The 17,986-nt window shown below is 40.1% G+C and overlaps 1 protein-coding gene across 1 annotated transcript; it reads left to right on the top strand.

Annotated features, from left to right (window-relative positions):
• Positions 1 to 6,862: 6,862 nt before the first annotated feature.
• On the top strand, positions 6,863 to 16,458 carry LOC104593735 (26S proteasome regulatory subunit 6B homolog). Its single transcript, XM_010253698.3, has 6 exons — positions 6,863 to 7,451; positions 12,033 to 12,263; positions 12,534 to 12,692; positions 12,925 to 13,077; positions 13,164 to 13,247; positions 16,166 to 16,458. Exons 1-6 carry the CDS (start codon positions 6,951 to 6,953, stop codon positions 16,298 to 16,300), a joined length of 1,263 nt encoding a protein of 420 aa, XP_010252000.1. The 5' UTR covers positions 6,863 to 6,950; the 3' UTR covers positions 16,301 to 16,458.
• Positions 16,459 to 17,986: the final 1,528 nt, after the last annotated feature.

Raw genomic sequence — 17,986 nt, 5'->3', positions numbered from 1 at the left:
TCTTTGAGCACATATTCCATTGGAAAAAAGAAACATTAAATAGGGAACCTTCCTAAAACCAAGTCAGAAACTAAGAACTAGTGAATGCTCAAGAAACTAATACTTCACTTAGGTAAGACCCAGACTTAAAGAGAAGTAAAAGACAAAGAAGAGAAACAAACTTGGGTGACGGAATGTTCACATTTCTAGTGGACAAAGACCCAATAACCTATCAGGAAGCTATACCTTCACCTGATGCAATATTTTGGAAAGAAGCCATAAAAAGTGAAATAGACTCCTTAGTCACTAATCACACTTGGGAACTTATAGATCTCTCACATGGAAATAAGGCACTAGATTGTAAGTGGATTTTTAAGAAAAAACTAAAACCAGATGGCACAATAGATAAATTCAAGGCCAGGTTAGTCACTAAGGGGTTCAAACAAAAGAAAGATGTATACTTTTTTAACACCTATTCCTCGGTTGCAAGATTAATAACAATTAGGGTTTTGTTTGCTATAGCATCCATTTGCAAACTGGTAATTCACCAAATGGATGTGAAAACAACTTTCTTAAATGGGGAATTAGAGGAAGAAATTTACATTAAGCAACGTGAAGGCTTCATAATGCCAGGACAAGAAAATAAAGTATGTAAATTAATTAAGTCTCTGTATGGCTTAAAACAAGCTCCCAAACAATGGAATGAAAAATTTGATAATGTGTTAGTAACTAATGGATATAGTAGAAATGATTTTGGTAGATGTGTCTATAGCAAATTTGAAAATAATACATGAGTCATAATCTGTCTATATGTTGATGATATGCTAATAATGGGAACTAGTCTAGAGGTAATAAAAGAAATAAAACAATTTTTAATGTCCAAATTTGATACCAAGGACTTGGGTGAGGTTGATGTAATCTTGAGGATTAAAATCCATAAAGAACAAGGAAACTTTATTCTCTCACAATCACATTATGTAAAAAGTATTCTTAGGAAATTTGGACACTATGATTGTAAATCGATTAAAACATCTTTTGACTGTAGTATTCACTTGAAGAAACATGTAGGAGAACCTGTTTCACAAAAGGAGTATGCAATTATAATTGGATCTGTATCTTATTTAATGATGTACAAGACCGGACATAGATATAGCTATGGGAAAATTAAGTCAGCATACTCATAATCCCAGAAATGAACATTGAGAAGCTATACTAAGATTACTAAAATATTTAAAAAGAACCATAAACTTTGGTTTACATTATTCAGGTTTTCCTCCTGTTTTACAAGAATTTACTGATGCGAATTAGATTTCAGATTCAAAGGATAGAACTTTCACCATTGGATATGTGTTTACTTTAGGTAGAGGAGCAATATCATGGAAATCGATAAATCAGTCATGCAATACAAGGTCAACAATGGAGGCTGAGTTCATTGCACTAGAATTGGCGGGGTCCGAGGTAGAGTGGCTAAGGAACTTGCTTGCAGATATACCACTTTGGTCGCGGTCGGTTCCGTCCATATCTTTCCATTGTGACAGCCAAGCAGCAATAACTAGAGCCAAGAACCAGATGTACAACGATAAAAGAAGGCACATTCGCTTAAGGCATAACCTGGTAAGACAATACCTTAGCGAAGGTACAATCGCTCTGGATTTTGTAAGGTCTGAAAAAGAACGTTGCAAATTCGTTAACCAAACCACAAACTTCTAAGGTGGTTTATGAGGCATCGGTAGGAATGGGGCCAAAGCCCGTTACAAAGTCATTAGTGATGGACACCCAAACTATGTGAAAGGAGATCCTTGGAATTAGGTTGAATGAGTAAAAACAAGTCGCTAGATTACTTCGGAAAGTACTACCATTTGTGTCCCATTTTAGATGTTGAGGTAAGATAATGCTCACTACAGATTGAGGAGGTTGAACATGAGACTCTTAATCAGTTAGGAAAAGTGTGAACAGTGCACACTAATAACTGACCTAAGTGAGTGTGAAGTGTGGCCGCTTCTAAAAGAGATATAGGGCTGACTCTCGAAAACACTCATGATTCCAAGAGGGGAACAAGGCCGAAATGTTCCAAAACAAAAGAACCATTAAAGATCTGGTGAGTTGAGTTGGTTGGCCGATTAGCTAGTTGCGATAAGGATGATGCTCTCTTTAAAGGCTATAAATAGAGGAGCAAGGCGAACCTCCAAAATATAATACTCAGTTCGCAAATTACACAGAGAGAAAAATTTGCAATTTGACTGCTTCTGTCTTCTGCTCTTCCCTTCTCTTGCCGCCTCTATGAGTTCGATCTCCACCTGTGGGAGTGATCAAGAAAGGTTCTTGATACTACTTTTTGGTAGAAAAGGTAATTTGAAGTCGTGCTCACCAGCCCTCCATCACATTCTTGCTGAAGAACCGTCCTACTGATTCTGCTTCATCCTGCACCGTGTCATCTTTGGTGGAAGCAGTCCTTGGTATCACCCTAGGACGTGAACACCTTCATTGGGGGTTTACTATTACTCCGTATCAGGTATATCTCTCTACTCCCTTTTGGTTTCAGATCTGGTCCGGTTTGGTTTCAAGATTGATCCTTGAAAATGTAGTTTTCTAAAATAGGGAATGCGATTCCCACATGGGAAAGAGAGAAATTTTTGAAATTCCGCCCAACCTTCCTACAAGGTTCGGCCATCCATATGATGGATCTCTCATCCCTTCAGCTAGGGCACATAACTAGCGGCGAACACCCTAACTTAATACCTCGCCAAACTAAAATACATTAGGACGTCTGAAGCATCGCACGCCTCGCCACTCGCCTCGGCGGTGGATGGCCTCCTGGTCATATATACTTAGTGCAATGATGATGTCATACCACTCCAATAGCTCAAAGATGAGGGGATGAAGAGGGAACTTAAGGCCGAACTCTAAGAAGTGTTGATATATACAGATCTCCCCCTCCTCGGGGGTCCACGGCCGGTCACCGACGTCTGGAACCCTAAACTGGTAGGACCGAGGTATGTGAAACCTCCTAGCTAGGGCCTTCACTTGGTCCACATCCAGAGTGCTCTTAAACTTCGTATGTGGAATATCAGCCATCGCCACCCTTCGGGAAGTGCTATCGACCATTGTCCTTAGGACGGGCTCTGGGATCCGCTCCCCTCGGCTTGGGGGGACCCCTCTGGCTCCCTTGGAGTCACGGATGTGGCGCTCTCACAAGGAGGGTCATCACCTCGACGGTTGCCCTTCGCACCCCCGGAGGCTACCCTCTCCCTCAGCACCATCACCTCTTGCTGAAGGGGGACGACGACTAGTGGACCTAAGGGAGAAAGGGGGGAAGGAGTCTGAGGAGTTCATAGCACTCAGGGCCAAAATCTGAGAAAGACATGATTGGAATAGTTACCTAAAAAGACGAAGGAAAGAAGAGTGAAGATGAGGTGTGTCGAAAAGTTGAAGGTCTGGGAGCAGTGTTCACTCAATAGCAAGGGTGCCTAAAGACAAATGACGAAGAAAAATCGCCACTAAGGCCCCTATTTTATAGAAAAATGAACGGCTCAGATCCTACCAGATCCAACGGTCGTGAGGCCTTTGCCTTTGCTAACCATTTGCGGTGTGACAATCGGCGTCCAGCATCAGGGAAATGAAACGACGCCTAGTGAATCAGTGCGTACCCAGCCTTAGGGAAATGAAACGACGCCTGGTGAACTGATGCCCAGCTTTGGGAAGACAAAGCGATGCCGAGTGAACTGACGGACCTGCTTGCCATAACCCATTGGTTCACCCAGAGCGCTCGTCCCCCCTACGGAATGCTCTCTTCGCACCAAACCCATATCAGACACGGCCCTGACGTGCCAACTCATGAATCCCGTAGGGCGCACGGCCCCGGACCGTCACCACATGAGTAAAAGGCACAAGCTCGGTACAACCGGGTCCCCTCCACCTCGGGCTCCCTAGCTAAGGCCGAGGCATCCACGACTTCACCTCTCTTCGATGAACTGAAATCAGGTTGAAGCAGAAGCGCGACGAAGGCGACGCTACTGGAGGGTACACTCCACCGAACAAGCCCGATGACACCTACCAGTATCGATACTCCCTTCGGCCAAAGCCGAGACCCCTTTCAAACCCCCACCTCGGCCTCGGGAGTGGGGGGCAAGTAATGTAGGCGCATTCGGCTGGCCTGTACAAGGTTGACGCGTGTCGAGTAGAGGATGCCAACATAGGCTTACCATGAGTAGGGGTGTCCATGGAACTAGTGGTACCAGTTTTTCCAATTCTCCAAACCGAAACCGAACTGGTACCACCAGTTAACCTGTTTGTCGGTTTCGGCTTTTGACTGGTTCGATTCTTTGGTTTTTCAGTTTTTTATATTTATAATATATATTATACAAATATATGTATAATATTATATTATAAATAATAAATGATATATAATATTATAAATATTTGAAATATATATAATATATTTATAAATAGATCATTATAAATATAATATAAGTATATATTCATATATAATACATAGAAATATGTGACATATATTAAAAATATATATAAAATATACATAAAAATATATATACTGGTCGGTTCGGTTAACCATCGTTTTTTTTGTAGGTTAATCAAAAACTGAATCGGTCCTTCGATTTTTCAAAAATTCCGAACCAAAACCGTTGATTGGTTCGGTTAACCGCATTTTGCGATTTGGTTTTCTCGGTTCAGTTCAATTTTTTGATTTTTCATGGGCACCCCTAACCATGAGGACGCTCAGGGTTATCCGACGCAGACCAGGCGGACCCAATCGCAAGACGCCACGTGGCTCTGGGAGAACATCACGCCAGACCCTTGTATGGCTCGTATCTGGGCCATCCGAGCCTAACTACCCCCTGGCAGCTCTGACTATAAATGCAAGGCACCCCCCACAAGGTAAGGGATTTGAAACCTTTGTGATCTCTAGTGCTCTCTCCTCCAAGGACTTAGCGCTATTTGAGACCTTGTCTGGACCCCTCGACTCCAGACTCACTGCTTACCTTACACGCATTCTAACTTGACCGTTGGAGTGCTCACCTTAGGTTATCACCCGAGGCCTCTGACACCTTCTCCCTTGTAGATTCATCACTGCAGGAGCAACGCTTCGTCCTCCCTTGAAAGCCCTTCTCAATGCTAGCCCTCGGCTTTTACAGCATTCGAAGGAGCGATTTGCCTCGGCCTCGGTTCATCTCCTCTGGACCCTCAAAGCCTTCAGCCTTCCTTTGAAGTTTGGGAGTAAATTTATTTGTCGCCGTCGGCCAAACCAAACATCAATACTTTTCTGGTCTATTTTGTTTTTCTTTAGAAGTTGCTGAATTGCTTGGTGTCTGTGACCATGTTTGAAACTGAAACGCAGAAATCAACTCAATCAGAGGAAATATATACTACAAAGAAAGAAGAAGAGGGGAAGAAGAATAGAGAGCAGGAAAAAAAATAAGAGATAAACTTGCCGCTCGTCACCAATGTTTTGGTCACATATTGTGAGAGGCGATGGGAGGAGAGTTCGAATGAGAGGAAGTCTAAAAGTTTTGGTTTTATTGTTTTTTTGTCATTTAATGGCTGGTTTAACTATAATAGCAATCAAAGGATAAAGAAAAAGGTACATTACAAATTAACTCCCAATACTTTGTGGGTCGGGTTACCCGACGAGCTGGGTATTATTTATTCAATTAGACCTGTTCATTTAGTGGCTGGTTTAACTATAGTTAATAGAGTAATTCTATTAGTTCTTTGTTTATTCAATGAAGAAACGTGTTCGATTCTGGTTGGTGAGCACGGGGTCACAGGATGCAAGATTGTTTAATATTGCTTATCAAAGGATAAAGAAAAAGGTACATTACAAATTACTCCCATATACTTTAGGGTTTGGGTATTGTCAATTAGATCTGTTCATAGGTTGGGTAGTTTGGAGGACTGGCCTGATCTGATTTGATATTTTTTAGGTTTGGACAAATTTTAGGCCTGTGGGCTGAGGTAGGCTTTGTCAAATAAGTTTGATTCGGGCCCAAACCCAGCTTGATACTATTACATATAATAAAAATATATATTATTTATATAATAAATATATAATATGTATTTATCTATAAAATTATTATTTAATATTAATTTACTATTTAAGAAATATAAATTAATTTATTAATTTATTATCAAATTAATATAATATTAATTTATTAAATTACACAAAATAAGAAATTTTATGTGAAAATTGGGTTTCAAACTCGAACTTCAAGCCTTATATAAGGGCCAAGCTCGGGCATGGACATTTCTTCTCGATAAAGAGACAAAGCCCGGCCTGGCCCGGCCCGTGAACATGCCTATTGTCAATTACTCTCTCAATTTTCACTCGTGATAAAAACCCCTTCAGACTTTCAGATTTTTATAAAAACCCTCTGTTAGCATTTATTATGTGATTGTTAAACATTTTTGAATTCCTAAATTACCCTTTTTTTTAGAGATATTCTAAAATAGGTTGTATTGGGGTTCAGTATTTTTGTTTTACAAATTCCATTTGTTATTGGTTTACTTGATATTAATTGCATATTATATTTGTTGTAATTCTGGATTTTTATATATTTTTTGTTTTTTTTTTCATGTAGTTTGTACATAAAAATAGAGAAACTTCGTTAGTTCTTTTAGCGATTTTTGAAAGAAAGAGAAATAGATTTCTCTTGCCTATGTTGGCCGTTTTCAAATGATATCCTTATGATTCTTTAAGTGGATATTTTGATAGATTAACTTTTTCATCGCTCAATTTAATGGAGAGGATTTTTTTTTTTGTCTCACAAATAAAAGTTCATGGTTAATTACCACATCCCAAAATAAAGGTAGTAATGCATTAATTATTGGTATAGCCGATTAATTATAAAAAAACGCCTATATATAATAGGCAAGCTCAGTCGAACAGAACGGGTTAGGGGGATACTGATTATCGGGGTTTATTTCATCTCTCTCTCTCTCTCTCATTGCCGCAAATTATGGCCGCATCGGCGATGGTTCTAGATCCAAAACCCTCTTCTGACCCACCGCCGTCGATCCCCTCCTCAAGCTCCGAGTCTTATGCCTTCTCCGACCCATCATCCTTCCCCGACGAGGATGACCTCTATGCTCGCCTCAAGTCGCTTCAGCGGCAGCTCGAGTTCATCGACATCCAGGAAGAGTACGTCAAGGACGAGCAGAAGAACCTCAAGCGCGAGCTTCTCCGAGCTCAAGAAGAGGTCAAGCGGATCCAATCGGTGCCGCTCGTCATCGGACAGTTCATGGAGATGGTCGACCAGAACAATGGGATCGTTGGCTCGACGACCGGGTCGAATTACTACGTCAGGATACTTAGTACCATTAATCGGGAGCTCCTTAAGCCTTCAGCTTCAGTGGCTTTGCATCGCCACTCGAATGCGCTCGTGGACGTGTTGCCGCCGGAGGCCGACTCTAGCATCTCATTGTTGAGCCAGTCCGAGAAGCCCGACGTAACCTATAATGTAAGTTCCCTTATATAAAGTTTTTAGGGTTTGGAAACTTTAAAGTTCGCTTAGGAATTTAGGGTTTTTAGGTTATGAATTAGAGTTTTGGAGGGCTAATTAGGTTATTGTTTTATGTATTTCTGTGACCGAGAACTTGGTTCTAGACTTCATTTTTCTTTTCTTTCCCATGACCTGAATTGACAGGAGTCACCAAGTCTCTGGTGTCTTCAAGGGCTGCATCAATCCTTGAATGAGGAGATTTCCTTAATGTACTGCCATCAAATCATGTTCTCCAGTGGACTCATTTGGAGGGGTTTAAAAGAGTAGGACGATGGTATTAAATCTGTTAAGTGTACAGCGGAAACAATCAAATAAAATAAATACCGGTTTACCAGTTGGAATGAATTCACTGCCCCCTTTCGCCCTTTCCTGAAAAGCACTGATATGTACCCATTTAGCGGAAGCAACCAAACAAATATAAATACTGATTTACCGGTTGGAATGAATTCACTGCCCCCCTTCGCCCTTTTTTGAAAAGCACCGAAATGTACCCATTTTCGGAAGCAATCAAATAAATATAAATACTGAATTACCAGTTGAATTGTTGGAATGAATTCACTGGCCCCCTTCGCCCCTTTCTGAAAAGCACTGAAATGTACTCATTAGCGGAAGCAATCAAATAAATATAAATACTGTTTTTTTAATCAATAAATCGCAACTTTCATTAATAAAAGGAGAAATAGATACAGATTTAGGGGAGATAACTTCTCTTAACTCTCCCACCCAAATACAAAGAGAGAGAGAGAGAGAGAGAGAGAGGGAATGAAATTACAAGAGAGCCCGGAACAAGGAATCCCTAGTTACCCCCTGTTTGGCTAAGCCATCGGCAAAGGAGTTTGCACACTTCTTTTTACCCAGTTCAGCTTCACGTCAATATCCTTAGTCAACCATTTGAATTTCCTCATTTCATTTCTGTAGTTCCAAAAACTAGCAGTATCATCTTACAGCCAGTCCACTACCAATTTAGAATCTGCTTCTATAACCAATTTGGTGATATTCAGTTCATTAGCCCTTTGGGTTCCTTCAAGAACAGCAGAAATGTTAGCCCGGAGAGAATCACCCATTCCAATTGGCCTCAAAAAAGAAAATAAAAACAGAGCACTTACCACACCTTCCTCATTTCCTAGAACACCCTTAGTACCCGAAGGACCTGGATTACTCAAGCTGCTTCCATTGAAATTTAATTTGAAAAAACCACTGGGAAGAGGAGCCCAATTAGGTAGGGAAGTGTCCTTAACTGGGGCTGAAGCTGAACTTGCAATGCCATTTGCTCTTAAAGTTGTATCTTGAGTTTCAAGTCCCTGGGCCTTTTAGATCACCATCTTCACAAAAAAGAACCATATCATCCGCGGATTGCACATGATTTAGAGGTATCCCATCCCTTCCAACTCTCCAACCTTTTATTTAATTCCTAGAGTTTGCTCTAGTGGCTAATCTTCCTAGGACATGTGCTATCAAGGTAAACAAAAAGGAGAGAGGGTGTCTCCTTGCCTTATTCCCCATAAAGTTGGGAAGAAATACACCACTGTCCCGTTCACCAAAATGGAATAATGACAGGTTCTAACACACCCCATCACCTAGTTGCAACATAAATATAAATGCTGATGTACCAGTTGGAATAAATTCACTGGCCCCCATCATCCTTTTCTGCAAAGCATTGCAATGTATCCATTGAGCGGAATCAGTGTTCTAATTTGATATGGTTAAGGGTGATGCAAATTTGCTGTTTATAATTGGATTGAAAATTGCTTAGAAGGTTTCTTCTCTGATAGTGATAGAGTAGACCTGAGATGGTCTATAAAGGAGTTAGAGGCAACTCTCTTACGGGAGGAAATCTGTTGGAAGCAAAAATCCAAAGAGAAATGGGTCAAGGGAGGCGATGTTAATACGCGATTCTTTCATGCCATTGCATATGGTAGGAGAAGGAAGAGCCTAATTACTTCTTTAAATTTGGGAGAGACTGTGATCACAAACTAAAATGAGATAGCCATGACTACTGCAAAACATTATAGATCAATTTTTCGATGACCTTTCAATGGTAGATGGTCAATTGATGGTCTTGATTGGGAGGCTTTGGGGAATGATCATGTAGAGCTCTTGGAAAGAAGCTTTTAGGAGTAGGAAATTAAGGAAGCCATTTTTTCAATGGAAAGATCAAAAGCTCCAGGCCTTGCTGGTTTCACAATAGCCTTTTTTCCAGACTGTTGGGAGATAATCAAAGCTGATCTGGTTAGTCTTCTGGGAATTCCAAGAGAGGGTATTGTGTGTGCAGGATTTAACCGTACTTTCACAGCATTGGTCCCTAAATCTGGGCCCATGTACAGAAGTACCAGTCCACCTTCTAACTGGCATTTCTTCTGGCTTAGTTTGGAGTCTATTTGCTGTGGGGGCCTAGGTGAGTGACCCCTGAAGCTTGTAAGTTTATCCCTCAATTGTAAAGACCATAGTCTAGCTGGCTGTAGTCTTGTAAGTTTAGAGACTGTGGAGGTAACACTCTTCTCAGCTATTCATGCCCAATTGGGAATGGTAATTCTTTGAAGGCTGAGATCCGACATTAAGAGAAGGGTTGAAGCCAACTATTTCTCAAGATCAGAAATTATCCTTGGAAGGGGACTGTCAAAAGTGTCAAGTTCTTCTTAGGTAGATTAGGCAAGAAGAAGATATTGCATGGAAATATAGACACTTAGACAAGTTAACTAAGGCACAAGCTAAATATAGACACTTAGACAAGTTAACTGTGGCTGATTCCCTTCCCATGTCGAGAGTTATTTATTTATTTATTTTTTGATCAATTATTGCCATATCAAGAGTTAAAAGTGAACATTTTGTTTGGGGAATACCTAGGCCAGGAACTTCGCTGTAAACTACTATGAGACAATTTGATATTTTATGTGTGCCATTTGGTTTATTGTGCACTCATTCATGATATCCAGCTTTGGGTAGTATGCTTTTAAATGAATGAAATGTGTAGTTGTGTACTCTTAGTTATGAAATAATATCTTTGTATCACAGAAAATGCATATATCTATGTATTTGTCTATTTTTGACACCTAGGTTATGCCTGGTTGTTATCTAGGAATTGTCCTCACTTAGATAGGACAAGGTGCTTAGTATCACCTGCTCAACTTCATGGCGTTGACACATATACATACATGGTATAGTGCCACTCTATATGCTTGGAACTTTTTCAAAATTGAAGCTCCAAAGTTTCAAGGCCCAATCTCTCTCCTGCTCCAGTCCTTGATTCTGGGAAGTGGTAACTAAAGCAAAACAGATGGAGTACCACTCTTTAAGAGAGTACAAAAATCCTAATGCGGAAAATGAACCATGATCAAATAGTAGATATTTACAGTCTACTATCTTAGTATGATGTTAAATCTAAGTAATTATAAGAAAATATAAATCAATTTGATGAGCATAACTTAGAAGGTAGATATTTTTTTTATCAGTAATTTAGAAGGTAGATATACTGAAGGGTGTGCTGTGTGCAAGAAATGAGTGGTATAGTTACAAAGGACAGAGAAAACAGGGCTTTACTACTACTAATTTGATGATCTATTACTACTAAGTGTAACTCGAAAAAGTTCCAGAAACGAACATTTGACCCCAATTAAAACCCTTATCTATACCTATACTATAGTTATAAATCCTATTTTGACTTGCAAATAGAGAAAGAGCAAATGTGTTATGCATCTTGAACTTTGTATTTCTATGAGATCGCAAGAACAAATTTGCATTAAAAACACTAATGCCAACTCAAAGGAAATCTTGCATGTCAAAAGAAAGGTTGATCCAAAGAGGGAAAAACAAAATTCCCATAATGAAGTCATAAGAAATACACTCCAAGTCTGATAGTTCTTTTGAGGCAATGCATAAGTATTGGTTTTCCTATGGGCGTCTTACCGGCATAAGTATTTCTCCCCTTTAGGCATGCTTGCATTTGCTATGAATGTTGAATCCACTCCAGAAGGTTCAAGTCCCTCCACTATGGTGAGAGGTGTTCTTGTCTAACACAAAATCTCTGTAGTCAATTGATAGCCATCATTAGTTGATTTGCCAATGATATCAGTTGCCTTGAGGGGAAAAAGATGTAATTAAGAAATGCTGGGTTGAAGTTCGATAATGTTTCTTCAAAAGAAGGTATTACTAAATAACTGATTTGAAACTTGATGCTGTTTTTAATTTTCAATGGTTTTGGGGTGAAAAATTAGTTTTCATATGCCTACCCACCTGCCTATTTCTGAAATGTAAATTTTGGAATTGGGAAAGTAGTGTATTGGTAATATCAGTTAATAAGTAATGAGGACTATGGAAAAAGGAAACTTGATACTGTTTCCTTTTGCATTCAGTTGGGGTTTAGTAATTAACAAATGTGGGTTGCATAATTTATCTGTTAGTTAGGGTGAATTAGATTTAGGTTAGTTGTTAGTTCTTGTTTATGCCTGTACATTTTGCAAGTCAGCATTTTCAATCTAAATGGTTGGTCTTCATTTCAAATACTTGCCTTTTATCTTACAATATTCCTTCTAATGGGGTCAGGATATTGGGGGATGCGACATTCAAAAGCAGGAAATCCGTGAAGCTGTTGAATTGCCTTTGACACATCATGAGCTATACAAACAGATTGGGATAGATCCCCCTCGAGGTGTCTTACTTTATGGTCCACCTGGCACAGGCAAAACCATGCTTGCCAAGGCTGTTGCCAATCATACAACTGCAGCCTTCATAAGAGTAGTTGGTTCTGAATTTGTTCAGAAGTATTTGGGTGAGGTAAGGCTTTTTCCAACTTTTCTTTTTATTCAGTGATTGAGCATGTTGTATATTTTGTTGTCTTGTAAATTTCCTTAAAAACAGATAATTTTAGTGGAAATCTTTGGACCTTCTTTGTCTAATTAGTAATTACTATTTCTATGTGTTTCATTGGCACTTGTATTGCATTAAATTTTGTTCATTTTATTCTTCTATCTCCCCCTTGTTTAATTTTGGTTCTTCCCTCTGCTTGTATTTGGTTTATGACAGATTTTGTCCATTTTTTATCAGGGTCCGAGAATGGTCCGTGATGTTTTTCGCCTTGCCAAAGAGAATGCCCCTGCAATTATCTTTATTGATGAGGTTGATGCCATAGCTACTGCTAGGTTCGATGCCCAAACTGGTGCAGACAGAGAAGTTCAGCGAATTCTTATGGAACTCCTGAACCAGGTACAATTTATATCTCATAGATTAAAAAGATAGGCAGTAGGGACCTTGTTGAGTTCCAAGGAGAAAGAAACAAACCATGGCTCAAATGCATTTGTTTTTTTTTATATATTGAATTTAGCAGTTGATGATGAAGAGCAAGTTTTCTTACTTTCATGCCTTACTCTGATTCAACTTTCATCTGTAAATTTGGAACTGTTCTTTTATTTACTTATTTTTGGCCTGGGTTTTGCAGATGGATGGTTTTGACCAAACAGTAAATGTGAAGGTAATAATGGCGACCAATCGGGCTGACACACTTGACCCTGCACTTCTGCGTCCTGGAAGGCTTGACAGGAAGATTGAATTTCCTTTGCCTGATAGACGTCAGAAAAGGCTTGTTTTTCAGGTAAGACCTTGGACACTTCTGTGCAAAATGATGCATTGCAACATAAATGAAGTCTTGAATTACAATAATTTTTTTTCTCTTTACAGGTCTGCACTGCTAAGATGAACTTAAGTGATGAGGTAGACTTGGAAGATTATGTTTCTAGGCCTGATAAAATTAGTGCTGCTGAGGTCAGTTGATTGTGCATTCTATTTTGATCTTTAAGTTGGTTTTGTATATAAACTCTTTATCTCTTTATAGGAAAGTGTTTTTAAATCCTGTATTAATTTTCTGGTGGATGCTATCTTTTGAGAACTAATGCATATTTTGTTGGACTGCTCAAATATTTCTTAGGATTATTATCATTAGGGTTCCTTTCATTCATATTCTTATGTTTCTTTGTTACTGATTTTTTTGATCAATAATGGATTCATTCAATTCATTGAAATATCAAACTATCATATTCTTATGTTTCTTTGTTACTGATTTTTTTGATCAATAATGGATTCATTCAATTCATTGAAATATCAAACTATTTACAGCAAGGAAGACAAAAACTCTTATCTTCCGAATACAACTTAAACCCTCCAAAGAGAGAAAAAGAGAAAAAGAAACAAAAGAAACAATTAAGTTACAGATTAGCCCAAAACATTGCTTCCCTTTCTATCTCTCGCACCAGCCACCTGAATTTCCTCTTCTCATTTCTGTAGTTCCATAAACCGCAGTTGTCTTTAATCAGCCACCCTATCACCACCTCTGAGTCCCCTTCAATTATGAGTTTCCTGACATTCATCTCCTTGGCTTTCTGAACTCCTTCCATAACTGCCAAGATCTCAGCTCTAAGGGAATCCCCCACACCAATTGGGCTTGAGAACACGGCAGAAATGACCCCGTTCTCACCCCTAAAAACACCTCCAATCCCTAATTGTCCCGGGTTCCCCTACAACTCCCATCAAAATTTAACTTTAAGAAGCCAGTCTCACCCCACTTTCTCAACATGTCTTCCACTGTGTAGTCTGTAAATAGCTCTAGTGATTTCAGCCACTATACTGCCTTTATGTGGATCACAACCCTCAGTTCTTTAGCCCCTCTCCCATTTCCTGAGAAGATCCTAATATTTCTTTCTTCCCATAATGTCCAGCATACTGCAGCCCTCAGACCTCTCCACATAGTCCTTTCCCTTTTCATGTGCCACCTAAAAAAGGAAGGGGAAAATAGACTCTGCAAATCTGATGCAGGGTTCTACCTACACCCAAAGAGAGAAAAAACCCACTCCCAAATTGACTTTGCAAATTGGCAAGACACCAGTAAGTGAAAACTAGTCTCCCCATCCGCTTTGCAAAGAACACACCAATGAGGTGACAAACAAGTATCGAGTCTCTTCTTTTGGAGCACATCCCCAGTGTTGAATCTTTCCAAATAGGCTTCTCAACAAAAACTACCAACCCTAGGAGGAATCAATCTGCACCAAACCTCACTAATCGGGAAAGGGGAGGTTGCAGGACTGGTGGACTGGCAAAGGACTTTGAAGAAGGAAGCGCAGGAAAAAAAGCCCGTGGGGGTAGGGATCCAAATTCTAGAGTCCACCTTAGAAGGGTCCAAGAAAACATTATCAAGAAGTTCAAATAGGCTCGAAATACTATCAAGGTCTGAATCCCTCACAGCCCTCCTTAGACCCAGGTTTCACCCAAACCTCGAATTGGAAGAGGAAGGGGTGATGAAAGAAGAAACTGGGTCATTTTTAAATTTAGAAAGAGCATACAAAGAAGGAACTGTTCCTTAAGAGGAACATTCCCCACCCAAATATGTTCCCAGAATTTTATGGAATTACCTGAATTCAAATCATACCTGACATGTGGGGAGAAGATTAGAAGCAAATCATGAATGGCTTTCCAAGGTGAAGTGCTTGTGGTCCTTGCTCTGATTCCAGCATCCCATCCATCTTGCTCCAGCCCATGTATGCTTGCCACTATTCTAGTCCATAGCTTCTTCTGCTCTAGAGGAAATCTCCAAAGCCATTTTCCCAGAAGAGCCGAATTCCTTTTCCCAATGTTCCCAAGCCCCAAACCCCCATAGTTTTTACTTTTGGTCATCACCTTCCAGCTAACCTTGTGGTCCCTCTTCTCCTCTCCTGGCTCCCAAAGGAAATCTCTTATCAACCTCTCCAACCTACTACAAACCTTCCCTAGAATCTTAAACATTGAAAGAAATTAAATGGGTAAGTTTGCTAACGTGGCCTTAATCAGTGTAATCCTACCACCCAGTGAGAATTCTTTTTCCAAGAGACAAGTCTTTTTTTTCAAATCTTTCCACCACTGGGCTCCAAAAGCTCTCTTTGTTACTGATGAATAAAACTCCTCTCTTCTGAGTTATGATAATTTGTCAAAATTTTGACATCCATTGATCTTGTCATTATTTCATTCTTCATGTCTTAAAAGTTCTCTTATGATGCCTTCTCATTTTAGTAGAAATGAAAAAGAAAAAGGCCCGTTTTAGTCATAGTTATCAAGGTGTCGCCTAGGCAACTAAGCACCCATGGTTGGGTTCTTTGCTTAAACACCTTGGCTTTGTAGCAACAAAGCATCTGCCTATGCAACAGGCACGTGCCTTAATATGATATGAAAACTATGGCTACATCTTGCTAACATGTGCTTTATAATACATTATTTTTATATATTATGCATATCGTTTACACTTTCCTCTCCCTCTCTCTCTCTTGCTTGTTTAATTTAATGTTTTTTTATGTACTCTTGATTTTTTTCTTTATAGGCTTATTTATTATAATACCGTTATTTACCTTTTTGTAATTTAAGTCTTGCCATGGTAGTGTATAATTTTTAAATGCCTATAGGGGAGTATGCAATTTAAAAAGGAAAAGAAAACAAATAGATATCAAGTTATAATCAACATGCCCAGTGCCCAGTGCCCAGTGCCCACTGTATCATCTGATTCTCTACCATGTTGTGATTGATATTCCCGGTGTATCAGTATGTACAGTCAATGAGTCGATACATAGTCCATACCAATATATGGTACTTCAAAACTCGAGTAGGTTACCTTTTTAGGAATGCATATACTATTCTCACTGCCTGTCTTGGTGCAACTGCAGATTGCGGCAATTTGTCAAGAAGCAGGAATGCATGCGGTTCGCAAGAACCGGTATGTTATACTTCCAAAGGACTTTGAAAAGGGTTACAGGGCAAATGTTAAAAAGCCTGACACAGACTTCGAGTTTTATAAGTGAAGCATTATGAAAGCACATTTAGAACATTTGGATACTTTTAGTGGACTCCTCTTTGTAAACGTCAAAATATTTCTCCTCCATTCCTTTGTGTGCTAATGGCATGCTTTGTATTATTATAATTTTGCTTAGTAAGTAGTCGCAACTTGCAAATGTTAAAAGCTCTCTTAAAGCTGTGGTCGTGTTGGATTGGGCCTCTCTTGTTTGTTTGTAGATATCTCAAGTATTTGTCATGTGTGTTAACGTGAATGGTACATGTTTAAGGGTAATGTCTTGGTCTCTCCACCAGAGAATGAAAAGGAAGACTCCTATATTAAGGAAGGCTGTCACATCAGTCACTCTTAAAGAATTAAGATTGTAGTTTGCGTAACTCATACAACCTATTTGGAATAGGTAGAATCATCGGCGAGGATGAGCTGCAAAATTAGTGGGGGAAAAGTACGGAGACACGATGCAGAATTCTGAATTCCAGCCCCCTTTGCAACTAGCCCTGTCCCCCCTATAAACCACATACTGCCCGTGAATTTGGCATCAATTCACGGTCGGATGCATTCCCCTGGCCTAGTAAATTCTGAGCTGGGCTGATTTGATGAAGAAAATGCCACTTTTGGGTGATACGCATACACGTGGAAAAAGAAAGATGGGACTTGGGAGCACAGATCTGGACGGGAGAATTCTATTCATATTTCATCCTCGTTACGGTGATTGGCATGGTTTTGAAAATCGGATCGGACCGGACGGTCGGACCAGAAAACCGGTAACCGTTCAGTCCTCCGGGTCTGGTTATATTGTAAACCGCTAAATCCTAAAAAACCGTTGAAAAGGTCAGAAAACCGCTGATCCGGGTGGTCAAATTGCTAAACCGTTCGACCTGGGCAGCGGTTCACGGCTTACAAATTTCATTTTCGTTGATTTAAAAAAAAATAATAAAAACAAAAAAAGACTTACAAATTAGGCCTTTAGGGATAGAACGAAAGTCATTCATTTTCGTTCTAACCCTTTCCTCCTCTCAGTCCTCATACCCCGACTGAGGACTTGCAGGAGCCATGACTGACGATTCACGGCGACCGGCGACGGTGGTAAGCTTTATATACAGCGGTTTGCATTTTATAACCAGCAGCAACCTCTATTTATCAAGGACTTGCAGCGGCGGCCGGCGATTTTGCAGCGGTAGTAGCAGCGGGCCAGCGGCCAACCACCGACGACCACAGTGGAGTCACTGGTTTTGGGTACAAATCCATAAGATTTGGCATAGAAACCGCCGACGACCAAGATTTGGCATAGCATCTCTTTTGACCAAAGAAGAGAACGACACCTGCGTTTTCAACCGAAGATTTGTAGCGGCCAACAGCCTTTGTGCACTTAAAGGCGACGACCAAGATTTGCAGCGGAGCTAGCAAACAGCAGCACACTTGCGCTTCCGAACAATCAACCGCCGGTGACCAAGATTTACAGCGGCAACCGGCAAACACACCAAGGATTGCATCGGCCAACTTGTATTGATGCTTTCTTGCACCGACGACCACCTCTTGCTCCCAAATCTCTGCTCATTAGTCATTCCCCCTTTTCGTAATATTGGGGTTTTCTTGCACCGACAACCACTTCTTGCTCCCAAATCTCTGCTCATTAGTCATTCCCCCTTTTCGTAATATTGGAGTTTTCTTGCACCGACAACCACCTCTTGCTCCC

Source organism: Nelumbo nucifera, chromosome 5, assembly GCF_055504915.1.
Source record: "Nelumbo nucifera cultivar China Antique chromosome 5, China Antique-T2T, whole genome shotgun sequence".
NCBI lineage: Eukaryota > Viridiplantae > Streptophyta > Magnoliopsida > Proteales > Nelumbonaceae > Nelumbo > Nelumbo nucifera.
The sequence above is the reverse complement of the archived record's forward strand: the minus strand, read 5'-3'. Positions and strand labels throughout refer to the sequence as shown.